The sequence below is a fragment of the Chinchilla lanigera genome, unplaced genomic scaffold (assembly GCF_000276665.1).
Source record: "Chinchilla lanigera isolate Chin_1 unplaced genomic scaffold, ChiLan1.0 scaffold00019, whole genome shotgun sequence".
Classification (NCBI taxonomy): Eukaryota; Metazoa; Chordata; class Mammalia; order Rodentia; family Chinchillidae; genus Chinchilla; species Chinchilla lanigera.
Genome location: NW_004955420.1, coordinates 24,674,293 through 24,692,607, shown reverse-complemented (window position 1 = coordinate 24,692,607; position 18,315 = coordinate 24,674,293). Strand labels below are relative to the sequence as shown.

General features: G+C 40.8%; 1 protein-coding gene across 2 annotated transcripts in view; it reads right to left on the bottom strand.

The window, feature by feature from the left end:
- The window catches only part of Smarcc1 (SWI/SNF related, matrix associated, actin dependent regulator of chromatin, subfamily c, member 1), a gene marked incomplete at its 5' end in the record, with an annotated part of 135,052 nt that overhangs the window by 36,501 nt on the left and 80,236 nt on the right, over positions 1-18,315 (bottom strand). Inside the window, 3 exon segments of one of the 2 annotated variants that reach the window (XM_013513379.1) lie at positions 1,036-1,190; positions 1,924-2,038; positions 3,593-3,648. In XM_013513379.1, the coding sequence (XP_013368833.1) occupies positions 1,036-1,190; positions 1,924-2,038; positions 3,593-3,648 (326 nt within the window). 2 annotated transcript variants of the gene reach the window in all.

The window sequence follows — 18,315 nt, the reverse complement described above, 5'->3', positions numbered from 1 at the left end:
GTGAGACCCTGTCTCAAAAAAAAAATATCAGATAAGGAGATCCTTAACACTGGAAAGTATGAACTTGTAAGACCAAGAGCTACTTTAACAGCAAGAGTAAACTGGGCTAAGCATCTAGCCCAAGCATTAGTGTGGCCGTAAACACCCTAATCCAGTCCGTCTGGACACAGGTCAGATGGGCAAGTATTGAGAACAGTGGTTTTCTGGTTGGAACTGGGTCTGTTATGAGTCATGCTCTACAGATTAAACACTTACACAAGTAGTCCACGTAGCTGAATGCTTTGAGGGAATTAAAGACCATGAAAGAATCTTTTTACCAATGGATCAAGAACAGCTCAAGATAAAACAATTAGGAATGTTCTAGAAACTGGTAACCTGAATTGGAAGAAAGTACTTCTGAGGTAGAATGAAGGATGGGTAAAGAGACTTTCAAAAACTTATTCATGTTTGGAACACTTCAAAATGCTAAATTAACACTAAGCAGGAAAGTAACATTTTCTTGTCTTCTTAAATATGGTGTGCCGCCGATACTACGCTATAAATAGAAAACACCACCCTCAGAAAAGCTGGCAAATTCAAGAAGAAAAAGAGCTATATTAAGTTCCCCCTATCCTTTCAGTCTGCAATATCAGGGTGAAGTATTTATACAAGGAAACAGATTTTTGTCTTAAAAATCATAAATATTTCAATCTGGTAGAAATTATTGGAACAACGTTTTCAGGAGAAGTTCTGCAGGCAAATTATAAAAGCAAAAAGACAATCCATCCCTTAAAGGGACTTCGAGATTTGCCTTCCATCTAACTGTGGTCTTCGGTAATCTAAACACAATGAGCGGAAGGAACAGCCAGTCACCCTTTAGGACCCGATGTCTGTCTTCCTCCTCCTCCTGCGTTTCCTAACCTAGAAATGCCACTCAAGCAAGTAGTCATCCCCTACTGGCAGCAAGGCTCTTTATGCAAAATGTTCCCAATTAGCTAAAAACAATAGGGCCTTTTGCGGCTTAGGAGAGCGCTGGAAGGGGGCTGCAGGGCAAACCTTGGCTTTGGTAGCAGCTGAGGCAAGAGCAGCTGCCGCTGCGGTGGCAACGTTTCCTTCAGAAATCTCATGTTCTACTTTTTTCTTCGCGGTGTCATTTTCTCTTTCTTTACATGGATCAGCGAGCTCCTTGTTCTCTTCAGTCTCCTTTTCTTCTGGAAATACCAGAAAGCTTTATTACTAGTGTACCCAGAAGCAGTAAAGTATCTCCCTTCACCTCTGCCACATGACAAAGGAGCACTGACCTTACAAAGAGATTTCAACGACTAATTCCTTTCCTGAGTGTTGCTGAATCATTCCGCACGTCTAAGTCTGCCTCTATCTGGCTGCATTTTCTAAACAGTACCCTTTGTCTCTCCTTCATTTTTCTAGGCTCCATGTGTATTTCCAAGATATAAAAAGGGAAATTCAGGAGAATGGAACCTAAGACCCCATATCTGTTCCTTAGTCAGCGGGATGCTCTGGGAACCCCACATTGTCTATGAAGTCAAGACACCAACAACAGGCTCACTGGGCCGCACCACGCCTGATACTGACAATAAAATGAATGACAAGAAAAAGGCAGGCTGGGGTGGTGGGGACACACTACTGAAAGCAGAGACAAAACACAGGCACCAGAATCAGCACTGGTACCAAAATGCTACGTGAAATGCAAACCCATGTTTACTGTAATATTAAGAAAACAAACCCAGAGAAGGTCAAAATATTTCCACACAGAATAAAACAAAACAAAACCGAGTAAAATGGATTGGGGACGGAGCTCAGTGCTCTTGGGCTGAGGTCCCAGTACACAAAATCAAATAAACCACAAGGAAACAACCTACACACCCCTCGCGCCTTTACATTACAATATAAAAATGAAACCTAAGGAGGCTCCTCTCCAGTTACCTGATTTGATATCTTCACTAACTTCACCATCCTGTTCCTTCTCGCTATTTTTTTCATTTTCTCCATCTTGTGTTTTATCACCTTCATCTGTTTCATTTTCTCCTTTGTTCTCTGCCTAAAAAGGCCCCCCCCCACAAAAAAAAGAGAAAAGGTGAACAAGAAAATTATTTCAGGAGCTTAATATCTTGGGGTAACAAAAGGTTTCACTATTTTTAGCAAGAACTAGAATACCTGGGTAATGTGGCACAAGCCAGTAATACTGGCACCCTGTGAGGCTGAGGCAGGAAGACTGAAAATTCAAACCTAGCCGGAGCAATTTAGTGACTTAGGAAAATCCTGGGCATGTAGCTCAGTACAAAGGCACTGAGTTCGATCCCCAGTACCACAAAACAAAAATACACCTTCCACCTCAAACATGGACTACAGCACCAGGCCTAGTAGCACACATGCCTATAATCTCAGCACTCGGGAGGCTGAGGCAGGAAGATTGCCCTGAGTTCGAGGGCTACATAGTAAATTCAAGGCCAACTTGGGCTACATAGTAAGTTCAAGGCCAGCCTGAACTGTATAGCAAGACTCTGTCTCAAAAATTAAAAAAAAAAAACAAAAAACCCACAAAAACAAAAAGGACTAGATTCACTAAATTCAGAAAGGCAATGTGTAGAAGGCCTGGCATGAAAACTAACAAATTCAGAGAAGTACTTTTTTTTAGCACCTCAACAGTTGAGGGCTCACAAGATGATGTATCTCCAGAGTATGGTCCCTGCTCAATCTGGGACCACAAGGTTAGTTAGCAAAGGAATCTCAGGGAATTAGTTGGTATCATCTGGTACCATTTGCTGATTTTGAAAAATGCCTATAACTTTGGACACATTCTATACCATGGTGTATAAAGTGGACAAGCTACTCCTGCTTTAAGAAGTAAATGAAATCATAAATGTAAACCACAAGTATGGTAGCGGGACACTGAAAAAACTGTAACCATTTTACTATTTCCCTCCCTCATCCTCTTTTCACATAATCAAGACCAGAAGTGTCTGCTGACCATAAGTAACAGCGACTGGCCGCTCACACAGGCTCCTGAAGAGGCAGGAACGCCACCCGCCCAGCCTTCCTCGCCTTAGCACCACCTGATGTGAAAGGGACCGCGCCCCAGTCCGCAGTCGGGACGCACCGGCACTGTGAGGTGATCACACTGGCTTAGGGCTTCTGCCCACTGCAGATGAAATCTTGGGTTCCTTAGCCTCTGTTTCAGTCTTTCAACAGTTCTAGCTATTCCTTAAAACCTTCCACAAACAGCCGTTTTTCATTAATTCTATTCTAAATATTCTTCTGCTACCAGTTAACTCTCCTAAGGAAATCACTTAATACTCTGTAGTTCTCCTCTGACACAAAGAGATCTAAACTCTACAAGTCAGTATTCACACTAACCACTTTTGTACTCATGTTCCCACCTGCGCCCCGAGAGGCACAAGAGAGAGGGAGGGAGAAATCTTCAGCAGATGAATACATAAAAGCAAAGTGTCATGCATCATGCTTAGTGAGAACTATACCTTAAGCAACAGAAGCCCAGCAGCTGATAAAACTATGTACAGTCCTCTGAGAGGCAGCCAGACGTGCACAAGCCCCGGCCATTACACACACGAGGCGTCACCCTCAACCTCTTTACCTTTTCAGGCTGCTGACCATCAGCATCTGTTTCCATTTTTTCCTCCTCAGCTCCTTCTGTAAGAAAAGGAAGAAGAGTGACAGTGCAACTGGTGAGAACTGTTCTGACCCGCGGCAAGAGCATCTGAAGCACAGCTGCACACAGCACAGTCACAGGGTTGACCAAAAGAAGTGGGACACAAAATGAATGCAGACTTCTGCCTACAGTAAAAACAGGTGAAAGTAATCTACAGCTACAAACCGGTGCAACGGCTGCCCGGGGAGGGAGAGGCGCAGTGCACGAAAGCAGGTTCAGGGTAAGGCACCATGGAGTGGTAATGGTTTGTCACTTGGGAGCTATTTATGCGGACATACTGTGGAAACGCACTAGGCTGTCCACTTAGGATGTTAATTTTTCTGTGTCTATTGAAGTTTGCTGGATACGGTGATGCACGCGTGTACTCCCAGCACTTGAAATACTGAGGCAGGATGACTGCCACAAGTTTGAGGCCCGCCTGGGCTACACAATGAGACCCTGACCCCTCAAAAAAGAAAGAAAAAAAAAACCTCTTAAGAAAAAAAAATTCAGGGCCAGGGATACAGCTCAGCACTATAAGCACCTGCCTGGCAAGCGTAAGGTCCTGAGTTCGATTTTCGGTACATAAAAAATTCAGTATTATTTAACACCATTTAATGAGTACCTATTTTGAATCAGGTACTAGACAAACACTGCTGAGCTTGATAAGTCACTAAAATGCAAAAGGATCACACTGTGCGGTAAGGCCACAAATCAACACAGAGCGTGCGAAGAGTGGGTGTGATGAGGTAGGGCGTGCACAGGGGCATGACATCCCACAGAAGAACATGCAGACTAAACGAATGAGCATCTTCTAAGTGTGTGTGTGGGGGTGCTTAGGAATCAATGTACCATACACGGAAGGGCGCCTGAGTACAAGAGTGCAGGGGAAACACAAGCCAACTGGTGAGAAAAATGAGAAAGGGACAGAGAGGTGCATACGGGCCAGATAGTAACACGTGAACACAGGAAGACGACTGTAACATAAAGAACTCCAGGCCCACCAGTTAGAAAATGATACACATTAATTTCAAGCTCATGTGGAACGTTTAAAAAATACTAATCACAAATTAGGTCATAATGTCGGTCTTTACAAATTAAAAAAATTAAATTGCTGTACAGATCAAGTTCTTTAACCACACTGCAATGAAAGAAGACATTTAAATGTAAACATTTTGGAGCCTAGAGACCAGTGAAAGTAGTACTAAGGTGAATTTGGAAAGCCGCATGCTCCCATTAGAAAAGATTCAAAGTTATGAGCTACAGTAGGACAAGAGGATAAGAACAAGACTGAAGGTAAGGAGAAGAAGACAGGACAAAAATCAAAGAAATAACACAAAGCCACAAATCAATGGAACAGTCCATCAATATAGCTAAAAGATGGTTCTTTTCAAACAATTAATAAAATTGACAAAAGAGAAAAGAGAGATGGTAGTAACTATTTCAGGAAGGAAAAAATACATGAGATTATATATGAATGTTTGAAGTAGAAAATACAGAAAATGACCCAAACTACCCATCCAAGAGAACAGACGATTAAGGGCCGGGGATATAGCTCAGTGGCACAGTTCCTGCCTGGCAAGCACGAGGTTGTGAATTTGATTCCCAGTACAATTAAAAAAAAAAAAAAGATGATCAGATTACAACTAGAATAATTCACACGAATGAAAACAAATGGCTCCAAGGATAAATCTTGAAAACATTTTCCTAAGCAGAAAACAAAAACAAGCCAGTCTCAAAAGTTTAAATTAAAAAAATATTTTATTTGATTCCCAGTACCAAAAAAATAAAAATTTTAATGTTTCACAAAGATTAAAAACAAGCAAAACAACACCTAACATATATTATTTCAGTACATTTATGCTTGTATTCAAAGCCATTTAAAAAAATATTTAGAATGATATTCACTCCAGCATGGCAGCATAGGCCAGTAATCCCAGCATTCAGGAGGCTGAGGCAAGAGCATCACTCAGAGTTCAAACCAGCCTGAACTATAAGAAACTTTCTCTCAAAAAAAAACAAACAAACAAACAAAGTAATAATTTATGTCTTGGAAACAGCCCATGGCTAAAGAATATGTGGGCTGGGCTTTTTAAACAATGGAGTACTACCCTGTCATAAAAAAGGAGAAGCTTGACGCATTTCTAGGTAAAAGGATGTACCTTGAGGCTACACTCAAGTCAAATAAATCAAACACGTGTAAATACTGCATTCTCTAGTGTGAGGAACCCAGAATGTAAATAAAGACCAAAATGTATACTAGATAGTATGAAATAGGAAGAAAATGTTCAAATGGGAAGGGCAGCCAGGGATGGGCAAAGGGAAAAGGAAGGAAGGGAAAAGAGAAAATGAGAAGAGGAAAAAGGAAACAAAGCTTTTGCAAGTAAGGAGGGGAGGAGGGGTTGAAGGAGGGTAGAGGGATGGGGGAAAAGGAGGCAAGATACATCAGGTACAGGCACAAATTTCCTACACTGTGATCATTATACATAAAATGCACCTATAAATGTAATTACAAAAATAAAAACTTATGATTCTTCTGGGAGGGTAAAGGTGAGAGTAGGTAGGGGAGGAAAGAAATTCAAGTGACTGGCCACACGCTAGTTCTCGGTTCAGAGGGACTAGATGCACTGCGTAACCGGGTCTAGCTATCACTTCTTCACAGGTGAAGACACTGGGCAGACTGGAGAAGAAATGACCGTTTCCAGAATGCACGCCCTGAACGTAAGGGCATCGATGCCTCCCAGGAAGGGACCGATGGCCTGACGGGCGCACTGCTCTTCACCTACCTCATCCGCAGACACCCAGCCCTTGCTTTCTAAAACAGACAGACACATGCTACTTCTGCTCTGCAAGGTCCACGCGTCTCCAAGACAGAGGCCCCTCAGAACAGCTCTGCACTCCTCCTCAGGGCGGACTTGGCCGCAGGACCCTCCTCACAGACCTCCTGGCACTTGTTCCAGAATACGCCACCCACACTTACTCTGTCTTCCCTGTTTCATTCGTGCTTCAAAGGTCACCTGTTTCGCAAAGTCTTTCCTAACTTACCTAGGTGAAATTGTTTCCTGTGTGTGCCTCTACTTATAGATGGTGTGTGTGTGTGTGTGTGTGTGTGTGTGCACGCGTGCACATGCCTGCCAGGACTCAAACTCAGGACCTTGCACTTGCCAGGCAGGCGCTGTACCACCGAGCTATAGCCCCAGCCCCTAGCTGTATTTATTTACTTACCTGTCCCCAAACTGAATATTCTTCAAGGGTTGAATTTTTACTACAGAGATTCTAAAAGCGTGGTTGGGGTTACTCTTGGGATCTCCAAAATAAAAACCAATTTTCATACTCATAATATGGTGTAATTTGTCTTTTCGGTCTCTTTCTCAAATGTGGAGTCTCACTTTTCAGTGGCTATGCATTTTTATGATGAAATCACTGACACCTAAAGGAATGTGCTCTTGAAAATGTTTTTACAGGGGCTGGGGATTTAGCTCAGCGGCAAAAGCGCCTGCCTGGCATGCGCAAGGTCGTGAGTTCGGTTCCTGGTACCGGAGAAAAACAAAACAAAGCAAAACAAAAAAAAAAAAAAGTTTTTACAAGTGTCACTTCTAATACAGTAAATGGCAACATGTATCTGACACAAACCGAAGCATCCTGGGCCCTTCACTATTTTTTCGGACTACAAAGGAGACTTGAGCCCAAAAGGTTTGCGAACTGCTATTAAAATCAATTGTCTTCTCAAAGAGAAACAGAATGAGACGCACGGTAGGAACTTCAACACTGCCATCACCCGCACTAAAGTCAAAGTGCTCCACAGAGCCAGCAAGACGGCTGCACCCAGAGCCCGCCCCACTCCACCACCCAGCCTTGCTGTGAGCCGGCTCCTTCCTCTGTACTCTGGCCAACTGGTTTCACTCCCCACCTGTGAATAACCTGCCCTTTCTGTTTCTGTGCCTTTGTTCTCAGTGTTCTATACAAGGGAATACTTGCTCCCATCTGCTCAGTAACATTCTAAACTTCTCCAACATTCACCCTAAATCCGACTTTCTTTGTGAAGCCTTCCTCAGTGTAAAATTACACATACCCTTGTGCTGTTACAGTGATTCCCATGTACTGTGCTTCTTGATGAATAAATACTGTACTTCATTATATCCCTCTAATGCTAGAATGATTTTTATGTATGACCTGGCATAAAAGCAGTTTCATATACTTAAATGACACATGCATCATTCATAGCAAGAGCTACACATCAAGTAAACAAAATGCCTAACTTGGTAAAACAGTCCCCAAAAGGGAGACAATTATGTATTATATGCAGTGTAATTAAAAACACTGCAATTCGTGTGTGTGTGTGAGAGAGAGAGAGAGACAGACAGACAGACAGACAGACACTGGGGACTGAACCTAAAGACCCAGGCTGGGCTTGAACTTGTAACCTTCCTGCCTCAGCCTCCCAGGTTACTGGGAATACAGGTGTGCACCACCATGCCCAGCTATGCCAAATGTTTAAATAAAACAATATTATTACAAAGTAAAAGGCACACTGCCATTTAATCCCCCTAATACTCCTCCTCACTTTGAACAGTTTTCCCATCGTTCTTGCCATTTTCTAAAATGATCTACAAAAGTGTCTTTAGTTATGCTGTTGTGGCTGCCTCAAAGTCCTGAATCCATTCAAAATGTTTATTTTTCATGACTTAGGAAAGAGCCAGAAGTCACATGGCACCAGATCTGGTGATAAAGTGGATGAGGATGCACTATCATGTTTCCAGGGCTCTGCCTTTCCAATGGATGGCACCTGGCAGCAACACCCACCGCATTTTTGATCACACTTTGTAAAGACATTCAGGAAAGAAGATTCTAGAACTGCTTTAGAAATTTACAAGAACGATGGGGTAAGTGTGTTTAAAGCAAGAGCATCCTGAAGTAGATTAATGGCAACATGTCTTTTATTGTAGGAATTTTAAAAAATAAAATACACTTGGGGGGAGCCGAGACAGGGATTCTCATCTGGTAGTTTAGGCTGGCCTCGAATTCACAGTGATCCTTCGTCTCAGCCTCCTGAGTGCTGTGATTACAGGCATGAGGGCCAGCTTAAAATACATCATTTTGATAAGCTCTCATATAATGAAGGCTGATTTCTTCCTGAAAATATGAGTAATTAAGGAAATTACATAAACTCACAGTCCTTCGAGGTTAAATGTCCAATTATGAGCCAGGCAGAACTCTGAATCTCTATTTTAATGCCTTTCAAACAGACATAATAATAACAGAGAAGAGAGAAGGCAATTTCACAAGATGTAAGTCTGACGCTCAAATACTGCCCCACTGTTTTCCTGGGTTCACTGGCCTAGTGTATTTTCACACATGATGTTTTAGAAGTGCTTGACTTTAAAAATAATGTTATGGAAGTCCTCATGGTGAGAACACTGAAGCTATTTATAAGCTATGAACAGTATCTGAGACAAGAATGCTAACAGGCACTTTTAGGCTTTATGATCCTAGAAAGTGACCTTTTCAGTAATTATTATTGTCAGGACGTTCTTGATCTAATTATGGTTCTTAACCTTCTTGAAAATTAGAAATGAATAGCTGCACTCTTGTACACACAGCAGTGACACCTGGTTTATGACAGACGACTCTCTGGAGCCTTGTACGCTCTGGGCTTGTAAGTGGCTTACTGGACTACCCACTAATTGACACAAAACAATCTTCTCTGATGAATTTATGATTCAATTTTCCCAAAAGTACAGTCAACTTCAAGAAAACCACAATTAACTTATCTCTCAAATACCTTTAAACCAGAATTAAGATACAGAGAATACATCTACTCAGGAGCAAAAGAGAAAAAACAGTACTGAAGGTCAGGAAGTACAAAGGAGGTTACTATAAAAAGTCTCTCACAGTTCTTTCCAACCTTCCTGATAGAAAAGCTGACCTCCTAAGGAGGAGCAAAGATTTACCACACTGACAGCTAATGAAGAAAAACGTCCTTACCTTAGAGGTGCACTATGAATTAGGCTGCCTAGAATTATGGTGTCTACTACTTAATTTAAAATAATTTACCAAAGAACCCCATTTATTTAGATGGATATTGGCCTGGAATAGAGCTCAGTGGTAGGGAACTTTTCCAGCATGCTCCAGGTCCTGAGTTCCATCCCCAGCATATGCACATGTGGGTACACAAACAGAAATATTCTATATACAGACTTATATGTGTTAAAACTGAACCAAACTGACAGATTTGAGAAATTTCACTATAATATCCTATTAGTATTTCAGTATATTTGCTATAAACAACTTATCAGAAAGGCTATTTTGTTTCGCCTCTAGGTCAAGTAAAAAAAAATTTAATGAAGCTATTTGATAACACCCTTAATGAAGTCCCTGCACTGGCAATGCTAGGGACAGACTCCATCCCCTGCACATGCTAGACAAGTACTCTCCTCTGGGCCACGCTCTTGGGTCCTGTTATGGCTTGCATCTAGATGTCTCACAAAGCCTCATGCAGTCATAGGTGGGGCTTTTCCATGGTGGCTGAATCTAGAGCACAATGGTGCAATGCTTGGATTCAGGGTGCAAGGCTAGGATTAAGGGTGCTAGGATTAATGGTGGATGCTAACTACATCAGTCCACTGATTGGTTTGGCACCGCCCTAATCCTGGTAGCCTAGATACAACATAAGGGACAGAAAGAGGTCCTTGCTTGCTCTGCTACCCTCTGTCTACCATGAACTGTTTCTCCTCTAACATGTCCCTCTGCCTTGTCATCCTGCATTGGAGCCAGCCAACTATGGACCGAAATCTCTACAAACTGTGAGCCAAATCAACTATCGTCACTTAACACTGGGCGTCAGGTATTCTGTTACAGCAACGAGAAAAGTAAGACAGCTCCTAATAAAGCTTTTTAATAAACACCTTAGTGATGCAATAAAATTTCCTTTGCTATTCAAATATATTTTTAAAGGTATCTCAATAAGCAACTGGATAACTTCTGGACCACTGGTGGTGAAGCTATAGCACACATGCTGCAATGGGCACGCAGAGCCCTGTCTTATCAGCATGTGAGCTAAGTTGCTCCAGCCAAGGTTTGATAAATGATCAGCATGCATACAACAGCAAGGATCATGTTAGTTGTGCAAAAGGATGCCAAATGCAAACGTTTGCCTTTTAATACAAAGCTGTATCACTGAAAGAGCTCTGTTTTTAAGACAAAAAAGCTGTGTTTTTAAGACAGAAGATGTTAATGTATGAGTAGTTTTTCCTAACTAAAACTCAGTATTCAGGGTTGGCACTCTGCGATAAGTAAGTGGGTCTGGGGCTACAGTTTGGGCACTTGGTCTCTAAAAAGTTTGCTACCACTGCTCTAGACAATGTCTACTCTCAAGACAATAGTTAGAATGACACTTAAAAATACAGACCAGACACTGCTATACCTTTGCTCAAAATCCTCCACTGGCTGCAGCTCACTTATGGTAAACATTAGAACTCTACATTGACCCATCCAGGCCTGGTGGTGTGCACTTACAATCCCAGCACTTGGGAGGCAGAGGCAGGAAGATCACCATGAGCGTGAGGTCAGCCTGGGCTACATAAAATTCAAGGACAGCCTGAACTTAGGAAGACCTTGTCTCAAAAAAATAAGCCAGGTGTGGTGGCACACACCTTTAATCCCAGCACACAAAGAGGCTGAGGCAGGAGGATCACCTTCCGTTTTGAGGCCAGTGCTGGGGTAGATAGCAAGACCCTGTCTCAAAAAATGAAACGGAACAAAAACAAAACAAAACAAAGCCAAAACCAAAACTACAATGATCCACAGAGTTCCTATCTTCTGGTATAACTCCCCTTCCCATCAACCCAGAAGCTCACACAGTACCTTCCTTATTGTTCCTTAATTATGGTAGGCTACTCCTATCTGGCGCTCTGGCCTACAGGCCTCAGAGCTCTCTAACTCATCTCACTGACTTCTGTTCCTCCCTTTCTCAGAGACTGATGGACTCATGACCTTGCGCTTGCCAGGCAGGTGCTTTGCCGCTGAGCTAAATCCCCAGCCCCCTGGATCTTATCATTTGAAACTGCAATTTCCCACACTTCACCCTTATCTTTCCCATCTCTGCTTTAGTCTTCCCTATAGTTCTTAGTCAACACATTCTCTTCCTGTATATATTTTTGTTTTGTTTTGTTCTTTTGTCTTTTTGAGACAGTCTCGCTATACAGCTCAGGCTGGCCTCGAGTTCACTTTGTAGCCCACACTGGCCTTGAACTTGCAAGGATCCTCCTGCCTCAGCCTCCCAAGTCCTGGGATTTCAGGCGAGTGTTGGGATTACAGGCATGCGCCACTACGCCCAGCTCTCCCTGTATATTTAAATTTAACTTATATATTCCATGTTTTTGTGTTCGCTTTGGCAGCACATATACATTAAATGTTTTGTTTATTGTTTTAGAATTTCCCATCTTATGTACCTAAAATATAAAGTCCAAAAGGTCTTGGATTTTGGTCTATTTTGTTCACCAATGTCCTACACCACCTAGAACACAGGGGAACTGTATTTGTAATTATACTTACAAGTAATACTGTGATGACACACTTACATTATTAACACTTATGAACTAAAATGTAAGTCTAGTTTAAGAACAGTCTTTCATCCTAGAATGCATCCCTGGCACAGGCCCAGACACCGTGATTCAGTAATAACACAAACTGTTTTGTCATCACAGATTCAACTGTGGTGTAGGTTTTGTCAGCATTCAGTGTGACATAAAAGAATGAACCACAACCACACGTCCTGCTGGGTGCATCTGCCTGTTTCCTTGACCCTTTGGAGGTCATATGTGATCTAAGAGACATGAACTCTCCCTACGCACTGTTAAGGGCTAACATCTGAGCCTGACCTCTATAGGGTCAGAAGGGTCTGGGCCCTCTTCTATGTCTTTCCCCTATACAGTGCCTTAAGAGCTTTATGTTCCATGAATTCAAATGCTGCTTCCAGCATAACTCTTAAAACTCTGGAGAGAGGATGGTGGGGGATGAAGAAAACAAGAGTCAAGATTCAGAAAGCTGAGGTCAGATGGAGCCCCACTCCTCTGATGGGAGAAAGAAACCTGGTACCTGCAGCACATTTATATATACAATCAGCATAAGAATAAGTTCAGAGAGTTTAAGGGGAGGGTAGGATCTGGTACAGGAAGAATATCTAATCTTCAGAAGAACAGCATGCTTTGATGGCTTTACAGGGAACAAGAGGGCAAGTGTCTATATTATTTCAAGTAAAGGTCAAGTCACCGTGTGCGTCAACTCCATGAGCTGTGCACACTTCTCATGGGGCCTTCCCAAATTCATGAGAAGCAGTGGCCCTGTCCTAGACACCCGAGGTACAGATAGCTTTGCCCTCAGCATCCAAACTACAGACATTCCTCCATGTTTACTTCTCATAGCTGCTGCAGGGAAAAGAGGCTGAGTTTTGGGCTCCAAGAGATTTAGGTTCAAACTTGAGCACAGTGTTTAAAGACTGATGTAATCCCCAATACTCTTAAGTTTGCTGACTTTTACCTTTTTGGGGGGTGGTGGCGGTACTGGGGATTGAACCCAGACCCTTCATACTGTGCCACATCTCCAACCCTTTAAATATTCGGGAGGTAGGATCTTGCTAAGTCATCAAGACTGGGTTTCAACTTGTGGTCCTCCTGCCTCACCCTCTCAAGAGTGCTGGGATCACAGGCATGCACCACCATGCATAGCAAGCTTTACAGTTTAAAAAATGCTACTTCCTCCAACTGGTTCTTCTGAAAAGAAAGTCAAATGACTAATGAGAAACACATGTACCATACATAATGCAGGTCAAATGTGCGTATCCAGAACAAAGTATTGGTTTTCAACATTTAAAAACTTCTTTCATTTCTCTTGCTCAATTTATCCCACATTGTTCTCCTGTATCTCAGGGCAAATAAAATATTTTTATTTAAATAAAAGGCCTCAAATAGCAACAATATTTTTTGAATATTTACAACAGTCTCAAACAAACAAACCCATATAAATGTAGAGTGATCAGACCCTGCTGAAAGCAGACATACTGAAGAAGCCCCTTCTAGTAGATCTGGTCTGCAGGAAGCGTGCGTGTCTCCCACAAGGCCGTGTGTGGAAGCCTGGCATTAGCGTGTGACCTTTAAGGGGTGAGGCCTACGCATGAGATGGAAACACCAGAATGTCCACCTACTGACACTGGAGAAAGAAAATGTGGTACATGGATATAACAGAGCCATAAAAAAGAAGAAAATCCTTTCATTTATGACATGTGCAAAACTGGAGATTATTAAGTGAAGTAAGACAAACACTGAATGATCTCAGTCATATTAGGAATATAAAAAGGTTAATCTCATAGAAGTAGTGAGGCGAACAGCAGTTACTAGAGGCAGGAGCAAGGAGGGGGAAGAGGGATAGGAAAAGGCTGGTTGATGGCTACTAATCTACAGCTAGATAGAAAAAAGTTTTGGTGTGCTATTGCACAGTAGGGTTTCTGCAGATTACAATTATACAGTATATATCTCGAACAGCTAGGTTAAATAAGAGACCAAAAAAGTCTTATATTTCATAAAGAAGCATATTTTTCCACATTATGACTTAATTATACTTCACACACACAAAGTAACATGTATAACATTAATTATCACTGTAAGTACTACCATAACACCACCATCCAAGAACATCACTGTCCTGATTATAAATCCTTCATCAGTCTATTTCCAATCAGCAGGCTCTGTAGGAAGGCATTATTTCACACCATAATTTTGCTGAGCCAAAGCCAGTAACATTTGTTGTTCCTTAATTTATCCTGAGTCCCAGCTCAATATAAATCACAATAACTATAAAAGACTAGCTTTAGTTATAGAAACCTGGTCAAAAGCCATTCAGAAATACTCATATTAGGGTGGTATTTTCTACAGCCCTTCTTACAAAAGTACCCGATTTTTGTGCTGTGACTACTGAGTGCATAGCACACATATGGGAGAGGGTAACTGACAGGCTACTTCCAGAGACCGTGAGTGAAAGGTTACTGTTCAGGTGTTCAAATAGCAGCCCCTGAAATTTCCAATGCTCCCTGCAGGAGCCTGCTCTGACCTTTGTACAACTGAGAAAACCAGACATTCACTAGTGACTAGGAGAATACGGCCCCACAAAAACCAAACCTATGAGATTTTAAAAAACAACAACAACAAATCCTATGAGATACTTGTGTCTTCCTCAAATTCCACATAACCAGAAATGCCTAAATTTGCAACCTGTTCCTTAGCCATTAATGCTCTATGGTAGCATCTTTCAAAACAACTTTTAAAGTTGTACATGTAAAAAGCATGTCCCACACTTTAAAAGGTAAAGGACAGAAAGTTCACTGAATGAATAACAAGGTTTTGCTAAGCTTTTTCAGTTCCAGGACTTCAGGGAACCAAGAGACCCTACAACTAAACCAAAAACACACAAAGAAAGCTGAGGAAAGTAAGAACCATGCATTCATTAGCCCCAGGCTCCCCGCTAAGCCAGGCACTGTCATGTGGTGCAGAACTGACAAAAAGAGATGCAGCTTGGCCTGCTAATTTCAGTCTGAATCTAAAAAAAGGGAAATTTAAGTGAAACTTCAAACTAATAAATGAGTAACTCTACTAGTTTTTTCAAATTAAAGCCTTTTGTATTGTGGATGTAGCCAATATTAGGAACAGTGAGTGTAATAATTTCAGTGAGGACTGGACAAAGGTTTGACTAATCTGAAAATCTGTTCCCACATCTAAAGAATGAGATCACTAGACTGACAAAGCAGAGAACAATAAAGGAGGGTCCCTATGCAAACTCACAGAAACCATGAAACTTTAGGCTAGAAGCCACTTCAGTGATAATCTAATCTACTCAAACCAAAGAATGAGGCATCCCAAATGCAGATAAGACAATCTGCATTCACTGTAGTTTTGATTTTTACTCCATATTACCTTCATTCATAAGAATAAAGACAAAAAACTGCTGTATCTGAAACAGACTGTAAACTGCACACAACTAAGAGAAAGATAGAAATAATTATAAACAAATAACAAGCATTAATCTTTTCTTTTGTTTTCGAGACAGGCCCATACTAATCTGACCAGCCTAGCCTCGCAATCTTCTTGCCTCTGCCTCACAAACAGCTGGAATTATTGGTGTGAACCATTATGCCTGAACCAAAACAAGAATATTCTTTCTTTTGAAGACAAGAATAGTCTTTAGATTATTCATTAGATATGCTATTTGTGACATAATAATAGAGAATTTTATAAAGGACAATGAAGAAATGCTGAGAATGCAACACTGATACATAAAATGTTTTGTTTTTTTTTTTCCGGTGGGGGGCAGTTCCAGTACCAGGAACCGAACTCACGACCTTGCACTTGCCAGGCAGGCGCTGTGCCGCTGAGCTAAATCCCCAGCCCCTCATAAAATGTTTTTAGTCTGGTGTGACACTACAGGAACATTTCTATCTGAAAAAGTTTTAATGTGTATATAAAGCTCTTTTACTAACTCCTCTTTGTATTAATTAAACAAAATTAAAAACAAAGTCTGTAATAACAAAAATGTCACCTGTCCAACATCACACAATAGCAAAGAAAACTAATACAATACGGACAGTATCTGACATCCCTTTCATTTTATGGATGAGATCATTCAGAGTCAGTAGAGGTAAACAGCTTTTTAAAGTTCTGTGTCTATTTCAGGGAGAAACAAAAGTAGAAACTAGGTCTCCAGGTTCCTGAAATCCAACGATATTCTGCCTATTAAAAAAAATCCAGCCTAGACCAAAGAAATAGAGCCTGAAAGTAAAAAGATAAAAAAAATATATTTCATGCAAACAGCAACCACAAGACAGTTGAAGTGGTATACTAATACCAGATACAATAAACTGTCAGATAAAAAACATTGAAAAAGAAATTATATAAGAAAAAGGTGCTTACCTATCAAAAACATACAATTATAAACATATGCAACTCACAATCAAGTGCCAAATATATAAAGCAAATAGGCAGAACTGTAGGAAGGGCTGGACATTTCAAAACTCCTATTTTCAGTAAAAGAAATACACAAGCCGGGCATGGTAGTGCATGCCTGTAAGCTCAGCACTTGGAAGGGTGAGGCAAGAGGGCTGCTGTGAGTTTGAGGCCAGCCTGTGCTACACAGCGAGCTCAAGGTCAGCCTAAATTATACAATGAGACCCTGTCTCAAAAAACAACAAAAACAAACAAAAAGAGCCACACAAAAGATGAACAAGAAAGTAGACAAACACAACAATTACATCCAACATAACAGATTACATATTTTTCTCAAGTGCCTGAAGAACATTCTCCAAGGTAGAATACATGTTAACCAATAAAACACATCTCAACTAATTTTAAAACATGAAAATGACACTGTCTTCTCTGGGTACAAGAAAATACAATGACAAATGAACTAAAAAAAAGAAATCTAGAATATTTGCAAATCTGGGAAAGCAACAAAAGCCTGCTTAACCACCAACGGGTCAGTGCAGAAGCACAGGGGAAATCGCAGAGTATACTGAAGAGAACAAAGCTGAAAATGAGTATAACTCAGAAAATGTAGCAAAAGCAGTGCTGAAAAGGGAAATTTATATAGCTATAATTGTCTACATTAATAAAAAAAAAGACCTACATTTTACCTAAAGAAACTACAAAAAAGAGTGAAGTCAACTGCAAGTAGAAGAAAAGGAATAAAGTACAGATACAATAAAGAACAGAAAAACAGTGAAATAAATGAAACTAAAACTAGCTTATTAAAGAGCTTAAACGAGACTCAAACCTTTAGTTAGATTATTTTAAAAAGTGAATGGAACAAATTAATAAAATCAGAAACAAAAATGAGGATATGACCACTGACCATTATGACAACAATGAGAAAATTTTTAAAAGCTTTACCAAAGTATAATTTACATAACAAGTCATTCAAAGAGTATGACTGAGTAAGTTTTCACATACCGACAAACGTGCAACTTCCACATGGTAATAAAAAGGAGGAACCTTTTAGCTAACATTTCTCTAGCACTAAGCCACCATTACTCTACTTTCTCTAAACACACCTGCCTATTTAAGATATTCATATAAATCTAATCATACAAATTGTCTGTTTTCACTAGCCATACATTTTCAAAGTTCATTCACCATGTCATGTATGTTAATATTTCTGTTTTTTACAGCCAAATAATACTGCATCGTATGGATATAATACATTGTACTTATATACTCACTAGCTGATGAGCATTTAAGGTGTTTTCCCTTTTTGTTTATCATGGGGTTTTTTTTTTTTGACAATTAGATAATCTACACAAAGTTGACAAATTCCTAAGAAGACAGAAAATATAAAATGGACTTAATACCAAAAACGACAGTAACAAAACTGAATGGACTTGCCAGGCATGATGGTGCATGCCTGTAATTCCAGCACTCGGGAGGCTGAGGCAGGAGGATCGTTGTGAGTTCAAGACCACCCTGGGGTACAAAATGAACTCAAGGCCAGCCTGAACTGCATAGCGAGACCCAATCTCAAAAAAAACAACAACAAAAAAACCTCAATGGACTTTTACTAACCATGGGCTAAGAAAAGCCCAAAAGAGATCACTGTCGAAGTAAGTATTATTAAACATCTGAAGATGAATT